Raw genomic sequence first — 18,387 nt, 5'->3', positions numbered from 1 at the left:
ATCTTTTTCTCTTTCTAACTTTTAGAGCCACTATATATCTTAAAGTGTCCTACCTTCAAAAGCTTTTCCCTTTGCATTGCCAATTTCAGCTTTTCTTGGAGCTGATCAAAATCTGAGTTCAACAAGGTACCATTTCTTCTCATTTCATTGTCTTCATGGACTGGAACTTGACTATGAGTGTTGACTATAAAAGAAAGTATTGTTTCAAATTAAAATATTTAGGTGCATGTGAAAAAACGTAGAATACATTACGGTTTTGTTTCACAGATAAATCCCAATTTGAATTAAAAAATACAATACATAAAATTTCCTATTCCACCATCAAATGGATGCAACAATATACACGTTCTAAATAAAACCCCTTTTCATAGATATCATGCAAAAGAAAATCATAAAAAAATGTATAAATCACATTTTATTGCTATTTAATGATACTGCAAAACAATGCAAAATCTGTTAATTAAATCAGATTGTTTAAAACTGATATGCCACTAAACAATAAGGAACACAATGCAACTTAAACAGTTATTCATTTCTGGCTAAAAGGCAGGGTGAATCAAAGCTTATTTCTTTATGAGCATACTTAATCCAACTTGGAGTTCACAAAGAGTGATAATTTCAGTGATTAAACTTAAGGGTTTTTTCTGAGTAAATAGAGAGCTTGCTAACTTTCCCCCAGAACCTTGCCTTAATCATTTGCTGCTTCACAAATGCTGGAGGTATAAGACAAGAGTTCTTACTTTAAATACTGGCTTATCTAGATTTTAGTTGCTCTTTCGAGTGAACCTTTTGGGAAAGAGCATCCCTTGAAGTCAAGTTTCTAATATCCAGTTTACAACCTACTGGAATGCTTGTATTTAATTTATATCTATATACCATAAAAGACCACATGTAGATTTTTTTAACTGTCATATAATATTTTTAAGTCTATCTCAGTGTGCATATCAAGATATGCAAACGAAATGCATGTGTGCATTCACCTGCTCCCTCCAAATAGGCCATTTGAGTTTTGCATAAAATGAGATAATTAAATAAGATACTCTAGAACAATGACTTGAGCATTGCACTGGAAGGGCCTTTCTCAAATATCTAGTTCAACCCACTGTTCATACAGGAAGCCATTAAACTATTCCTGCTCTATTTGAAAACCTCCAGTGTGGGAATCTACTACTGTCCTAGATTCTTCTGTGGCTTACTATCAGGAAATTCCTTATAATGTTCTTTTTAAAAAAAAATTCAGGCCACTGATCCTTGACTTGCCTTCCCTTTTAACAGAGAATGAGTCTGCACCTTCTTGTAGATAATATTAATATCCTACTATCACATTTCCTCTGAGTCTTCTTTTGCAAGAGAAATCACTTTTCTGTTTCCCTATTAAAATACCCAAAGCTTTTAATTTTCCTCTTTATTTTCTCATTAAAACGTATGATTTCCTTATTTTTTCTATGCTTTATTTTTTAGGCTTTTTCACTTCCCTTTTCACTCCGTGTCCAATTCTGTCTCCCAACCCCTTTGTAGCACCTGCAAGCAGAACTAAACAACAGGATTTTTCAGAACGTGTTCCCAAACATAATACTATAAAGTGACAGCATTTCAAGAAGAAAACCTGTCAATTTATCATCACCAGAAGAGCTGTGGTGGCACAATGCTTACAATGCAGTATTACAGGCTAATTCTGTCCACAGCCAGGAGTTCGATCCTGGCTGACTCAAGGTTGACTCAGCCTTCCATCCTCCCAAAGTCAGTCAAATGAGGATCCAGATTGTTGGGGGCAATATGCTGACATTTGTAAACCACTCAGTGTGTGCTGTAAAGCAGGGCTTTTCAACCGGTGGTACACGTATCACCCGTAGTACTTTGCCACGTGGCAGGTGGTACACGACTGTAGCCAAATGTAGTGGGGGAGGGGAATGAGCCGAAGCGACCCAAGCCTGAGGGAGAGGCAGCTGCAACTGCAGGACTGTCTGGGCTCGGCAGAAGCCCCAGGAGCTGGCAGGGCTCCAGCTGATTGGCGCTTTCGGAAGCAGCGTGGAGCTGGACGTGAACTGAAGAAAAAGGGTTGGGGGAGGAGACACTATAAAAGGAGGTGGTTTGGGCCGGAAAAGGAAAAAAAAGACAACAGGGAAAGAGAAAGAGAGGTCAGCAGGCAGGTAGGAAACAAGGACAGAGAAGAAGCAGCAGCTGTTGCTGGAAGAAAAGGTCCCCTAGTTCGTTTTCTCCAGCCAGGAGAATGCAATCAGCACTGATGAAATGAAAAGCTGGCATGTCGGAAAGGAAGTGGGTTTATTTAGTTCTGGATCAGCTGGCAGCTCGATTGGATTACCATAAGGATTTTTGTACAGTTTTTACAGCATTTTGTAATTCAGAGGCTCGGTTTGTGTGCTTTGGTTATTGGAATATTTTAGTCTGTATTTTAGGCTAGCAATGAGTCCAAATTGTTGACTTCCATAGGTTTAATCCCTTTAAACAAATGTAATTAGTTTTACCCCCTTATCTTGAGTCCCTTTATGGCTTTTAGAAAGTTTTCTTTGAAGGTAAACAGGCTTAATTTAAGGCTAAAGCTTTTTGCAATTGCCGGAGCCTTTCAGTTTTGGGTTGCAACATTGTGACATGTGATACACCTGAGGCAGCTTTAAAAAAAACCCCAGAGTTTATGTGTTTCTTTATTTTGGGAGCCTTTCTTGCTTTGCACTTGATTCCTGTGTCTTTAAGGGTACAGGGAAGGGATTGGGGGTGGTGGTGCATTCTTACTACTCTGTGGAAAGAGCTCAGAAGGGAGAGAGGAAGAAGGGCCGACCAGCTAGCTCAGGGGTCTACAAACTTAGCAACTTTAAGACCTGTGGATTTCAACTCCCAGAATTCCTCAACCAGCCATGATGACTGAGGAATTCTGGGAGTTGAAGTCCATAAGTCTTAAAAGTGCCAAGTTTGAAGACCCCTGAGCTAGCTGGCAGTGGTGTATATTAATAAACATGGATAAATTCATCATATATTTGTCAGTGCAAAGGGAAAGTGATTCAGCAAAGGAACAGCCACTAAAGAAATTAAAACTGGTACTTTTTTTCCTTTTTTTCTATAGTTTGTAATATTTTATTAGATTATAGAATAAAATACAAACATACAAAAGCAAATAGTGGGACACAGTGGGGAGGAAAAAGAGGGGAAAGTGACGGGGAGAAGGGAAAAAGAACAGACTTCCTCTGTTGCAGTAGAAAGAAGCATTAACATTGAACCTCAACTTTTTACTTTTCCATAATATTATAAACTAGCCATTCCTATAACAACAAATGAATCTAATCAGTAAAACCCCAAATCCCCCCCCCCCAAGGACTAGTGATACTCAAATATTGTCTTGTCCTAAAAGTGGTACAATCTGTGAAAAGCACTGTGGAGCGGTATATAAGTCTAAGTGCTATTGCTAGAATACAGGAGTCTAGGACCTTTAGGCTCCCACCATTGGCTGCGTCCACTTCATCCCCAGCCACGAGCCTCAGCCCATTTGCAGCTAGCTTTCCTCCTCTGCTGGCTCTCCCCCAGTAATTCTCCATGGCCAATGGCCCCCTGGCCCTCTGCCTGGCCCTTTCCCCTAGGCACTGTTTGTCCTGGGCATTTTGCTCCACGGGACAAGAAGCTGCCAGCCAATTGGGTGGTGGGCGGCAGTGATGGCACTGGGGGGGGTGACCGAGGGGGCTCAGAGGGGTTGTGTGTGATGGGATTGGTGGCAGGCTGGGGCAGAGAACAAGATCTGTGTTGGCATGGGGCTGTTGATGCTATGGAGGGGCAGCAGGCCAATGGTGATGGCAAACGGATGCTGGTGCTACGGGGGGAATGGCAGGCCAATGGCAGTGGCGCGCAGCTGCTGGTGCTTCAGGAGGGTGGCAGGCAAATTGCTTGCTCGGCGTTCAGGCCAGACCCCAGGCACAGAAGCAACAGCAGCGGCGAGGGGCGTCAAAATGGGAGGGCCATGCCCAGTGCCACCACTGCTTTGCCCACCTGCTTGCTCACTTCCAATCCGGTGCGGCCCAAGGTGCGGAGGCAATGGCAGGAGGAGTATGTGTCAAAATAGGAAGGATTCAAGCTCCACCACCGTCTGTACATAAATACTGGTCATTCACGGAGCCCTCCAATCGATTCAGACACCCGTTGGTCGCACATGGGGTGCATGCTCTTGCCCTCCCCGCAGCACCAGCAGCTGTGCACCACTGCAGATCTTGCTCTCTCTCCCAGCGTGACACTGCTCCCCCCACAGCGCCCTTGGTCCCCTCCCAGAGCCATCACTGCCCCCCCCCCCAATTGGCTGGCAGCTTCTTGTGCTGTGGAGCAAAATGCCTGCAACAAACCGTGCCTAGGTGAAAGGACCAGGTCGAAGGGCTGGGGGCAGAGGGCCAGGGGGCCATTTGCCATGGAGAATCACTGGGGGAGGGCCAGCAGAGGAGGAAAACTAGCTGTGAATGGGCAGGTGGCTAGGGGTGAAGTGGGCACAGTCAATGTTGGGTGCCTAAAGGTCCCATTCCAGAAAGTGGTTCAAGAAGGCCAGCTACTTGAGACAGGAGGTGCTGCTTCCTGTATTGCATAATAAAATGAGCATTTCAGACATGTTGAAATGTCTGAAATACACAAGCCTTATTGTCCATGGTCTCAGTTTGCTACTTGGAGTTGTTGCTCCTCTTCAGTTAAAGGTAGAGCTAGCCCAGACAAGCAACAGTCATTTATTGCCAGTATGTCAACAGCTCTATCCCAGGTAGCACAGCTGCCTTTATAGTAGAGAAAGTGGTCAAAAGACATTGGAGGAGGATATTCAGATGTCAATTCTGTTTCATATTTCACAAACACCATTCAGATTATCTCAAGTGAAAAATATACTAGTTTAAAAAAACATATTAAGCCATAGCCAACCAGAATTGGCTCCATGTCCACATTATACAAAAACACAAGGATAACCTCATACAAAATTTAGTGTCAAAATCAAACAAACCACATAAGGACTTAGTGAATGTGGGACAGATACTTCCTATACATTACTTAAATATGAATCCTATTGCTTTAGCTGTTGACCCTGGCGTCTAAAGTTGAAGTTTTACATTTTTTAAATGCTTTTCATTAGTTACGATATAGCACAGAGAAAGTAAATTCAATGTATGGTAGCACAGTATTAGCAGTTTTAAAGGGCAAGATCCAAAAAGTAGTCAAGTGATCAGGCTGAAAAGTGGAATACTTTCAAGACTGGATGGAAGGTGCCAACTGGAGGAAGTGGAAATAAAGTCCAGAATGGATTGCCAAAAATATCGTTGATCCACTCACATAGTTTTCCTTCACTTTTTCCCCTTTTAGGATTTCACTAGATAACCCATGACACCTTGGGTTATCCTTTCAAATATATTTCCTTACCAGATTCTTCAATGCCTTCAACAATTTACTGACTTTACTGGAAGATTTGGGATATATTCAGAGATGTATCTGCTTTGAAAATAGCCCACACTGAACTGTATAGCACAATTAAACACCAGCATAGGAAATGTTCTATGACATTTTGTATTATGTCATAAACTGTTTAATAATATTGTTTATGTCATGTTTTATAAAAAATTTGCCAAATTTTAATTCCATGGGAGTTATGGGTCTTGGAGTTTGGACATATTTTGTAAGTGATATTTGAAGTATCTTGGTTGGAAAAGGCCGCCATTTTGACCAGTTAAAATCAGTGTCTTAATTTTTACTCATCCCGATTTCTTGTTCAATATTCATACATCAACCTCTTATGCTATAAAATGGTGAGCAGATTTTGTTTCTGTAATTCAATTCTGAATGGAGGCAGATCAGCTTATAAGAGACTGCCTGTTCTTTTTAAAAAGTTTTTAATGTAGATATTACCAGTATTAGGAGGATCCCGTGGAAAAAAAACTAGAGTCCTGTGACATTATATACACAAGACAGACAGACAAACATAGAGACACTTACGGATGGCAAGAGACACAAACAGAAAGATAGTCGGTAAAAGGCAGGATGGAAATTACCTACCTCTGTTGGCAGTCATAGAAGGCAACTGTGATTTGAGTTTTGCAACAATACTCATTAGAAATTCGATTTTTTCCTGCTGGTCATGTATCTGCTTCTCATAGCTGTCTGTCTGTAACGATAATGTAATTGGAAGCAATTATTTTATGTTGATGAATAGGTTTTACCTCAGATAGGCACAAAGAACGCCTATGCCATGGCATTAGCGCTTAAATTTACTGCCTCAAACTCTAGCTTGATTTTATACTCAAGGAGCTAGAAATGCCCATGTATCTTGTTTCCCTTCTGTTCATTTATTGTATTCTCATTTCATGGTTCTTTTGAGGAACCAGGGTGGAATATAAGAGTTTGTTTACCCTCCTCCCCCATTTACTTCACAATAATCTGATAAAGGAAGGTATGGCTGCAAAACAGTGACTTGTCAAAAATACCAGTATCATATGCATGGCTGTACTCAGTTTATCTAGTGTCCTCTACTATACAGCCATTTTAAAAGAAGTTCTGGATTTTTCCCACTTTTGACAAGACAATTATGGACAAGAAAACAATTAGCTTTCTGGCATAGACAGATGAATTATTTGGTGGAACAATAGCAATGCCACAATTTCATTTTTTTTAAATCTTCCACTTCTAAAAACCATAGCCTTGAGCAAGCAACGGAAAGGGTGCAACTATCTCAAAACACAATAAAAGCTCAGCATATAGCAATAACTGCACCATAAGCCCATTAAAAGGCAAAGAGGTCAGTATATTTGAGCAGCCTGGATGACCTCAGGAAGCAGAAGGAAGAGAAAAAGTCATTAAGACCCAAATTGAAAATGTACAACAGCAATGTCTTGTCAACACTTCTGTACAGAGCACACTCATGACAGCTAAAACAGACAGAAGAAAAGATGCTTTTGACAGCCAGCGTGCACAAGTGATTCTTTTAGAGTCAGATGGCAGCAACAAGTTAGTAACTACAAGATATACTTGACAACCAAATATCCATCTGTATTGAGTACCATCTGGCCGTGATGACTCCGGCTTCTATGCATTTGACACAGCTTCGATCTGCAGAGTCTAGCAAAACAAGTGGCCAACCAGAATCCATCATCAGCCATAAACTGACAGATGCTCCAACCAGTCCGTGAGACCATAGAGTAAAAGGGAGGAGGGGTCACCGGAGCAAAAGCCTCTTCTTTAAGTCACCCCAAGTTAAATGGGAGACAGTATTAGGTTGACAAAACTTTAAGCAACTGCCTTGTACTTTGCCCTTGGGAATTTAAGTAGAGAAAATTGTAAAGCGATGAACTAATTAAGGAAAGGGAGAATCCAAATGGCATTTGACACCCACACACAATCCACTTATTTTGTTAATGTATTACACGGTAATCAGGATATCACAGAGGCGCAAAAGCATATAGCATAGGGACAGATTTTGTCCTCTGCATTGGTGGGACCACTGAACTGAGATTTGCTAAATTGTCTATTGTACCATTTAGAGGCCTTTCATTCAGACTAAGAAAAAGAACCACTTGACTGTTCAATAAACAAACTTCTCTAGGCAAAAACTTTCACTGGGAAACCTTTAAAATAAAATAACCAGCAATATATTTAAAAATTATCAGATGACATTAATAAGCTGCAGCTAGACAACTGCTTGAATACTTCTTAGATCTCCTCAAATAGAAGGGAGACCAACCCTTTGGTGTTTCATTTGAAATGAAAAGTGAAACTCCAAAAGGGTGTGAGCAACAGCCCAAAGGCTTCCTGCATGGCTGCAGAACTATGGATGAGGCTCATCTATAGCGAACCCAGTAAAGGTAGTCCTTGTTTAGTGACTACATTTGCGACTGACAACTCGGTCGTTAAGTGAAGTGATCGCTAGTGAAATTATGTCTGTGTTTATGATCTTACTTCAGCTTCCCTAGAACTTATTATCAGATTTTGTTTGATGGTTTTTATATAAAGATGCCGATTGAATAAGGAGGCTTCTGTATGCAAAACCACTCAGCTATAGTATATTCCTCTCATCTCCCTATAATGTCCCTAGACCAGTGGGTCTCAGTAGTGTGCTGCAGCATACAGGTGTTTTTAGTGTGACACAAGATTTTTGTCTTATTTGTGTGTGTGTATATCTATGTCTATGTCTCTCTATATATAGACTATATATGTATATATGTATGTATATAAATAGATGTATAATCTGTATATTTAACACAGTGCAGATATTTTTAAAAAATTATATAAATTTCCTTCAAACCTTGTGTTACATATTTAAAAATAGGCTCACTATATATGATTAATCATTTTCTTGTGTGCCATAGAACTACTGTTCTATTAAATATTGTGCCATAGGATGAAATATTGCACTGAACTATTTTCCCCCCACAAGGAAAGTTAAAGAATCCACGGATGGAAAGTTACTACCTGAACTCTGAAAGCTAAATCGGGAGCCAAATTTCACGTGTCTTCAGGGCTGAGACCAAAAGAAACTGGGGCATGGTCAGACCCTGAAGGGGCGTGGCTACTTTGATTGTTTTGGTCTGATTGGGCTAGAGGACTTCTAACACCCATCCGTGGATTCTACATTCCTCCAATTGCTGGAGAACAGGGTGAGAAATACTGCACTAGACTATGTTTTTAAGTTTAACACTACTTTAACACTAAGACTAAGTTTAACACTACTTCCATAATACGAAGCACCAACAAAAAAAACATTTCACATGCCTGTTTCCTTACTGTTTCCTCTTGCAAATGTGGGAGACTGTTCTTCCCCTACTATCAACTTCCTGACTATCTCTGTCTCCTTGCAAGCCGAGCATTCTTTGACAAAGGCAATCCAAGAGGCAACTGGTAGATACACATCAAAGCTGCCTAAGAGTTAAAAGAGAAATGCAAACTATCCTTGATAGACACAAAATTCAGTTTCATACACAGAAAATAATATCTTTAGCACGGCACAGCCATTTTATTGTGATTGCATGATTTTGGCAGATAATCAACATAGCATTATTGAACTACACTGAATATTTCTGTAATGTAGGAAATCTGAGTTGACCTTTTTTCTCAGAAGCGATCTTAAAGGAAATCTTAACTTGCAGGATTAGTTATTAAAACATACGTACCTTTTGCTTTAGTTCTTTCCTAGCAAAGTCTCTCTCCATACACGCCTGTCGAAACGCTTCATATGCCTTATTAAGCTGCTCTGCAATATTTTTATCCATACTTCCCAGCAATATTTCATCACTGAAGAGATTTTGAATGCAGCAGATCTGGTTAAATTTCTTTTAAAAAAAAGAAAGAAAGATATTGGTTATCACAGATTAGTTTTGCTGCTTCACATTTGTCCAGAGAAAAGAACAACTAATGGAGCAATGGTGATATCCCATTCAACACTATTTGGATTCCCCCCCCCCCAGAACAAGGCTTGCCCTCCCTCCCTTTGATTTGAGGATCTCTTTTTAACATTGATACCTTGATACTCCAGATACAAGTATTCCTTGATTTATGACCACAATTCAGCCCTAAAATTATTTTGCCAAGTGAAACAGTTTTAAGTGAATTTTGCCCCATTTTACAACCTTTCTTGCCACAGTAGTAAAGTGGATAACTGCAGTTGTTAAGTTAGCAACAGGGTTGTTAAGTGAATCTGGCTTCCCCATTGACTTTGCTTGTCAGAAGGTCGCAAAAGGTGATGACATGACCGTAGGACACTGCAACGGTAATAAATATGAATTAGTTGCCAAGTGTCTCAATTTTGATCATGTGACTGTGGGGACACTGCAACAGTTATGTGCAAAAGGGTCATAAGTCACTTTTTTCAGTGTCATTGTAACTTTGAATGTTTACTAAATGAACTGTTGTAAGTCAAGGTCTACCTGTAATGCACGAAATGAAACAAACAGCTACTATGAATTCAGTAACCACAGATAATGCTTTTAAATGAATCTAGATTTTATAAATTATATATGCATGTTCCATGTAGATGCAACTATTTATTCAGGCTAGGGAAGGTTAATTACTATTATGTTCTATAAAGCAAGCTTTCTGGCAACCCACTAAAACAGTCTAAAAGGTACTAACATTTCCCCCTGTCCATTTATACCTGCTCCCCTCCAGAAAGAAGTAAAAGAGCTATAAACAAACATTTTTTAAATATGATTCCACCTGCCCATATGTATTTCCTTATTTGAGTGAGGATGCTCTTTGTGCATGCTTACAGAAGCAATAGCACTCTCCCTGATTTGTTACTAGGAGTTAGCAGGATGTGATGGATGTGTGTATACAGGTGAGACTGGCCACTCAGGTGAACATCAGCTTGCATGCATCATGGGAGTTTCCAGATGGGTGAAGGGTTTCCACTGGTAGTGTGGGATCAGGTGGGTGGAGTTGTGGCTACTTTTGCCATATGGCTTTGGCTTCTCATCTCCCAATGAGAAAAGGGGCTAAAAGAAGCTGCTAGTACATTGCTGAGAGCTCAGACATCCAATGGTGATGGGAGAAAGAAAAAGTAAGTGGAGGTTGGAATGGAAGGGATGTGTGGCAAGTCCTGGTAGAGTAGCTAAATACAGCAAAATAACTGGAGACCCCATGGTGGTCATGGGGTCATGTAATGGAATGGGTGAAAGCCTTAGGCAGGTTGGTGGGTGAGGGAATTAAAGGCTATAATAGAAGAGATTCTTGAGTCCAGTGAAGGGGACAGCATGAGAAAGAAGGTGACTGCACCTTAATTATGCTTTGGCAGGCTTTTAGGGTTTTGTTACATTATCCTATGACCAATAAGATATTTCCAGAAAATGGTTCTTTTTCCCGAGCTTGCCATCCTCACAGGACTGGGAGCATTCATGGGCAGCTTACAGGCATCACAGCCAGAAATAATGCCAGGAATGTTACCATGGTAGGTAGCCATGCATACACTGGGTATCCTGGGTAGGGTTGCCAGGTCTGCTTCCAAAAAATAGCGGACAAGCGGGGGGGGTGAGTAGTAAAAAAAGTAGACTGTACAGCTTTAGATTACATACCATTTCATCATAAAGCTTTTGAATAAAAAAAATGTCCACTATTTTGTGAAAAGAAATAGTGAACATAATGTGAAAAAAGTGGACTGTCCGCTCAAATAGTGGACACCTGGCAACCCTAATCCTGGGAGGGACAGAAACACTGCCACTGGCCAGGAGGAAGGAAGGAAGGATCAGGCTAAACAGATTAGCGCTGTTCCTCTCAGTCTCCCTCTTAATCCAGTCAGTATTTCTGTCTCATCTCACCCCAAGCAGTATTTACAGAAGATCTATGTAAATGGTGTTTGTTTTGTTTTGCATGTTTGGTGTATAAATGAATGCCCTCTAAAAACTCCACAGCCTCCAAGGAATCCATGGCCCACAGTTTGGGAACCACCACGAGGATTTAAGGCTGAAACCATCATCCATTTTCCTGGAAGATAAGCAGGAATTATTTATGGCTTAAGCCAGCAGTCCCCAACTTTTCTGGCACCAGGGACTGGTTTTGTGGAATTCCACCCCCCCTAAGAGGTGTGTGTGTGTGTGTGCGCGCGCGCATGTGTAGATGAAGTTCTGCTTGCTCACCCACCATGGAGTGGTATTGGTCTGCTGCCCAGGATATTGGGAACCCTGGTTTAAGCCATAAAGGTGACTGTACAGTTTGGGCACAGCAGCTTGTGTGAATACAGCCATTTGTGGTTTATTCAAGAAATCATAATTAAACAAACCCTGGCTTATGAACCAGGTTAGAGAGATGCAAAACAAAAATGATAAAGCTTGATAACATTCTAATCCTATAGACACCACTGTACCTTCCTTTTAAAAAACTGAAGTGATAAGAAAAAAAAACATTAGTTCCTGCTAGAAGGCTTACTGGAAGAGGGCAAGAAAAAGAAAAACACAAGAGAATTTATCCCACAGAAAACAGGAAAATTATTTTCTTTAAATCAAAAGGTCCATCTAGCCCAGTAATTTATTTTCTAATGGTGATTAGTAAGAGTTGACATTTGAAAAGTTATAAACAAAGGAAAAACCTAACATCAAATTGTCATAGGTACACCACCCTTAGCCACAGTCTTTAATGTTTAGACCTAGCAATCTATATATAGATTACTGCTTAATTATTAAAAAGTTATATTATTTTTCTCAGTGACTAATGTAATTATACAGTTTAATTAAATTATAAGATTATTAAAAATCAATAAAAAAGAGAATGACCTGGTTAAAGTTCTCTTCAACAATCCAATAAAAACTTAAATTAATAGAAACATCTATTAACAGAGAAAGAAGTAGACCAATCTTGGAAACACACTTCAAGACTTGGGAGAAACCATTCAAAAGATTTTAATTCTCCCACTAAGTGTGACTTTAAAAAGTCATGGAGGAAAAAAATGTTTTTCCAAAAAACCTTAACACCTAAATAAATTAATGAGATGAAAAAGCAGGGTTTTAAGTTAATTTAATCCAAGTCACATATGTCTTAAAAGTTACAATGAGGGTACCTTATAAACAGACTGATAAATATTGAAACTGGGCTACCCAAGAAGCCATCTTCAAAATCCTTTGCTATTACAATGGGCTGTCTTTTGAAATACTGAATTTTGAGACAATTTAACCTGCTAACTAAAAGCAGTGAAATATAATTTCTCATTTAATATTACCCTATAACAATAAAACTATAATGGAATAAAAATAGGTAAAAATTGAAGAGTTATTTTAAACGTAAAATGATCAGTGGACCAAGCATTTAGGAGATTTATCTATTAGCTAAACCTGTTTGCAGTACACTACTATGTGACAACACAAATACAAGATGTAGTGTGAATATGTAAGGAAAATACTCAAGTTGTCACTATAATTTCTTTAAAATATGAGACCATCTAATGCAATACCAGTAATGAAGGTTACTACGGACTGGAACAGTCCTTGTTCCCTATGTGGACCAAAATATTGCACAGTTCTCTTTAACCACAGATTTAATGCTAGTTGAAAAACCAAAACCAATTATCTTTCCTCAGATTTCATACCAAACAAACAAGAACAGCTTCCAGAACATAATTAATTAAATGTGACAAATTTCTAATTTAAACAGAGTCAACTTTGGCACCAGCATTCTTTTGCTTCCCTATTTATCGAGGGAAAACTATTTTTTTAAGGAGCCCTTACTCACTCCTGCTCAGATTCTTTGCATTCATTTTAACTGAAACGTAATGGTTTATAAAGATTTCTAATAGTGCATTCTCAAGCCAGTTAACTCATAAGTGTCACCAAATGCAAGGAATTTACTGCAATTTGTAGGCTCAAGGTGGTTGCATAAGAGATTTAAATTTCCAACTTTTAATGGCTTATTTGGATGGATGCTAGATAGAACTCAAAGAGGTCAAAGAGTAATTCCAGGCGATTCCATCCATTGGGCAACCATCCTGAAGGAGTGGGATCTGAATGAAAGGTCAAAAATTACTCAGTATTTTCCCAGAGGGCTAGTCAAATGCTTCACTGGGTTGGGCTAAAATGAACTCTTCCCCCTTGTAAGACTGAGAAGGCATATTTGATTTGGCCTTATTGCCGACGTCTCCTCTTTCCATGCTCTTTCATGGTCCAGCAATGCTCATGTTAACTAAAAAATGAGCCCCATTGAATCCTGTGAGAAAAAGGTACAGGATTAGAGCCCCAGGGAACTATTAATTCTATATTTATGACAACTGTTGCCATGGTGTTATGTTTCTACAATTGCTGAGCTTTCCAACCCAACAGTAGCCAAATGTGTCAGAGTTTGATAAATGTCACAAATTGGCATCCACACCATAGTGGGGGGGGGACTATAAAGACATTTGCGTTGTTTTGCCAAATGTTGTGTCTTTCTTCAAAATGGGAATGAGAGCATCTTCTTGATAATTAATGCATCAGGTCAATTAGCCAGGCAGGACTAGGACTAGAGAGAGAAACGGATACTTGGCCTTGATTACGGCAATTGCTTCGTAGGGCTTCCATGACAGGTACTTCTTTTTTAATTTTGTTTTTTTTTTTAAATAAACAAGGAAGCATAAAATATACTCTTTGGGAGAAAAAGAGAATTTTTTAAAAAAAGAATGGGCAAATGCAGACTTACAACAGATCATTTAGTGACGTTTGAAGTTACAACAGCATTGAAAAAAGGGATTTATGACCATTTTGCACACTAACAACCGTTGCAGTGTCCCCATGGTCATGTGATCAAAATTCAGATGCTTGGCAACTGACTCATATTTATGATGGTTTCTGTGTCCCGGGGTCATGTGATCCCCTTTTGGGACCTTCTGACAAGCAAAGTCAATGGGAAAGCCAGATTCACTGAACAACCGTGTTATTAACTTAACAACTGCAGTGATTCGCTCAACAACTGTGGCCAGAAAGGTCATAAAATGGGGCATAATTCATTTAACAACTGTTTCGCTTAGCAACAAAAATTTTGGGCTCAATTGTGGTCATAAGTCGAGGACCACCTGTACACAATCTGTGGGCATTGTTTCTCCTTGAAAGCATCGGAACTCATACTCTGTTACAGGACTTAACATTGGAGGGAAAGGACGGGGAGGTTTTAGGGGGTCTGAAGATCACAACGGGAGGCCATAGCTCCAGCTTGCCATCCCATCCTTTTGAAACAACTGATCCCAACACAGAGATAAAAGGACCTAGAACTGTTGGTAAGACAGGCAGCCCCCAAATATAAATTCTATACGCAGAGGAAGTAAACTACACACCTGTCTAGAAATAGAAATCTCAAAGCAATATGCACGTGATGGGTTAAATTTACACTACATGAAAGAAAGCTGAAGATGCAGGCTTTGATCTGCCCATCCGCTAGCCCCTTGAAAATGTCTGAACCCTGCTCACAGAACGCCCAAGTGGGTTTGGAAACTTTTCCACGGAACCTTAAGGTTCTGCAAGAACTTGATGAGATTCTGTGAGAGTTTAAAGACAAACCAAAAGCCCAAACACAACCAGGGACATCAGTACAATTTTTCTCAAGAATAGAAATCATATCCCAGTCACTGAACTTTGATTTGTTTGGTTGAAACATCAGCCTCCTATTGTGTAACTAGAATTGTGTAATTCTAGTTTTAACTTTGGTATGCCGAAATCTTTAATTTTTTATTTAAAGTAACAGGGTTTCTCAACTTTGGCAACTTTTAAGATGTGTGGCCTTTAAGTCCCAGAATTCCCTAGCCAGCGTGCTTAAGTCACTCATCTTAAAGTTGCCAAGGTTGAGAAACATTGACTTAGAATAATGGACAGATTTTCTGGGAAAGTAATTAGTACATCCAAGTTTGTGAAATTCATAAATTTGCATAAATAAGCTATAGTGAACACAATTTAATTTTATTCCCCATTTTCTACTATTAGAGCTTTGTCTCTTACTCAGGGATTCTGGGATTCAGGTTCCATAGCCTGTAAAAGTTTGAAAATCCCTGTTGTAATGTCCCAAAGGTACTTTTTGAAGAGGCAACTGCACTTTATGTTTCCTTGAAGACGTTTCGCTTCTTATCCAATAGATGTTGTTAATAGACTTAAAACTTTGCTGGAAGTGAAAGAAAATTGGGCTTAAGTGCCAAATCAGTTGCAATTCAATACAAATGAATCAGATGGGGGAAAAGGTTATCTGGGACTTATCCCCAATGACCTCAGACATTAGTAAGCAAATATGAGATGGCAGTCAAAGCCTTTAAAACAATTTTTCCAAACAGGATATTTTCTGGTTGTGCTGAAGTTCAATAATTCTCAGCTGACATTGGCAAAAGATTATGTTTCGGTTATAAATGGCAAAAGTCAAAGTCCCATCCCTCTGGAGGGTACCCAGTTGAGAAATGTTGCTTTGAAAACCATCTAAAATTAAGTCAATGAAGATTCTCAGTCATCTTCTAGGTAGAGTTGTCTGGAAGTTGGGTCATGGCAACTGGCTGTATTTTTGGTTTGAAACAATTCACTGCTTATTCAAGTCTTATCTAATCCAAGACTGAAGAAGCTACTTGGATAAGCAGCAAAGCACAGAAATCCAGTTCCCATGACTCAACTTCCATCTAAAGTTAAATCATTATGCAGGAAAATCAGAAGCAGAGCCAAAACAGTTATCCAATACAATTAAAAGAAAAGTTGAAAAGGAGATGCTGGGAAGCCTTCTTATGTATCAGATCCAGAAACCAGTTTCTCTTAATCACTAATTGCTTGAAAAATTATTGCTATACAGTATTCAGATAATGGGAGCAATAGAAATATTACAGCTGCGCTGCATTAACTTGAATGATCAGGAAACTTTCTTGAAGAATAACTGAAAGAAATGGCATCAACAAGACTGGATTCTTTTCTAAATTTATTGTTTCACTGGAGTTTCCATTAAAGGAAATGCTAGACAACTGTGCCAATGCAGCTTTTTAAATAGGTAAGACCATCAGAAATAGAACTGGAAGACAGTTCTTCAAAACAATAATCCAAATTAGATTTAGTGAAACCTTTCTAGTGAAACATTTCTCATTTTTAAACCTCATTTTTCCACTCTTCTTTCAAAGGTATGAACATTAATTTAAACAGAAACAAAAGTAGCTGATTTTTATGTTTCACGCCATGAGTCAAATGTTATTTGGGTTACATCTGTCCACTTAAAGTATGGTATTAAATGGAAATCTGATAAACAAGGTTTATTCTTTGCATTGATGCATGTAATGCTGTTTTGAAGGTGCCTCACAATTATCTTGAAAATACCTATGCACTGCTTAGCAAATTATTGCAAGTTGTCTTGAAGAAATAAAAAGAAGCAATTCTTACAACAAGCTACTGAAAACCTAGGACATGCCCCTCCACTCTCAGTTATAAGAGACAGATAAGACACATATATAAAAGTAGTGGGTGCATTGCAAAATAATGCTTTTCATTTACATTTTTAGCACATTGTCTAATATCATAGGACAGTTTTATGAGTATCCTTACGGACACCCTTTTTATTTAAAGCTCATCATTTTTGAGATACACTATATTGCAAGAAAGGTACATTGTTTGCAACAAAAATCAAATTCAACATAAACTAGAGATTCAAGCATCTGGAAAAGAAATATGGAGAAAGGATTTTTCCACACTTTCAGAGCTTTCTAACATATTTGGACCGTAAGTATCAACCTGTCATCTCATTCCTAGAAAATTGCCCCAAATGTTGCAAGTTCACTAAATCCTGCATGATTTTATTAAGCAAGACTCCTAAAACAAGAGAAATTGAATGAAAGTTCAGCATTCTAACTTGAGAGTTTGGCAGTGTTTAAAAATTGTTTTAACTAAATTGTTAGGGTTTGCGTAAGGTTTTTTTTTTGTGAGAAATGAATATTCTGGAATATGCTGAGGTCAGCCTTTTTTCCCTTGAAATATGAGCATTCTTTTAAAGAAAAGAAGCTCCACAACTTTAACTTGCCCCATTGGCCATCAAAGAAAAATGTATCTCCTTCTTTAAAAGAAATGGAAGATTTGTCCAGTCTATTCCTGAGCTGCTTAGGAGTAGCTTTTTTTTTGTTCAAATCAATAACAGATAAAAATACAAATATTTTTATTTATAATAAAGAACACTAAGATATGCACCACACAAAAAACTCACCAAAGCAAAGCAGACAAAATAGGGAGAACTATTTCATGGGATTTACCAGCTCATTGAACCAAATGGAAAGATAATATCTGAGAATCAAAGTAGCTCATTGAGATGCAAAACCTGGCAGAAGAAAAAAACAGACCAATTCAAAGATATATGGAGAGAAGAATGCCAGGTTTAGAAAAAGCAAACTAAATATCACTATTAAGAATAGTCTAGTCCAGGGGTAGGCAACCTTGGCTCTTTCATGACTCGTGGACTTCAACTCCCAGAATTCCTGAGCCAGCATGGCTCAGCTTGGAAACCTCTCCCCTCAGCATGGCTGGCTCAGGAATTCTGGGAGTTGAAGTTCACGAGTCATAAAAGAGCCAAGGTTGCCTACCCCTGGTCTAGTCAATCTAAACAGGACATGGAGCTTGATTCTGATCTCTATTTAGTCATGAAATTCACAGTTGATTCTAAGCAAATCACTCTCTTGGCTCAGAGATGCACAGCTCAAACCCCAGAGTTGTGTTACTCTTCTAAAACCTAACCTGTAACTGCTACATAACCTCAACAATTATCAAATTAAACGACTGTAGGGTGAAATTGTTAATTGAGAGATTGGAGAATAATAATGACATTGAAATACATGAAAATGAATTCAGAGTTAGTCTTCATTTTATCCATCATTTTTCACAATGTGACTGCCAAGTATGTCATTTTAAAGCCAGGCTCACAAGAAGATGTTCATAAGATAGTTGTGGGAATACGAGGGAAGAATCTTAAAGGCTACCCAGGACCCCA

The 18,387-nt window shown here is 39.0% G+C and overlaps 1 protein-coding gene across 1 annotated transcript in view; it reads right to left on the bottom strand.

Annotated features, from left to right (window-relative positions):
* Positions 1–18,387, bottom strand: part of TANK (TRAF family member associated NFKB activator) — a 38,674-nt gene that overhangs the window by 17,466 nt on the left and 2,821 nt on the right. The window contains exons 2-4 of the mRNA XM_015818405.1: positions 9,126–9,284; positions 6,019–6,127; positions 54–184 (exon numbers count right to left, since the gene is read on the bottom strand). Coding sequence (XP_015673891.1) covers positions 54–184; positions 6,019–6,127; positions 9,126–9,224 — 339 coding nt within the window. The 5' untranslated portion in view covers positions 9,225–9,284. The remainder of the gene's footprint in view (positions 1–53; positions 185–6,018; positions 6,128–9,125; positions 9,285–18,387) is intronic.

Source organism: Protobothrops mucrosquamatus, unplaced genomic scaffold, assembly GCF_001527695.2.
Source record: "Protobothrops mucrosquamatus isolate PMUCROS unplaced genomic scaffold, P.Mucros_1.0 scaffold735, whole genome shotgun sequence".
In the NCBI taxonomy this organism is placed as follows: domain Eukaryota; kingdom Metazoa; phylum Chordata; class Lepidosauria; order Squamata; family Viperidae; genus Protobothrops; species Protobothrops mucrosquamatus.
The sequence above is the reverse complement of the archived record's forward strand: the minus strand, read 5'-3'. Positions and strand labels throughout refer to the sequence as shown.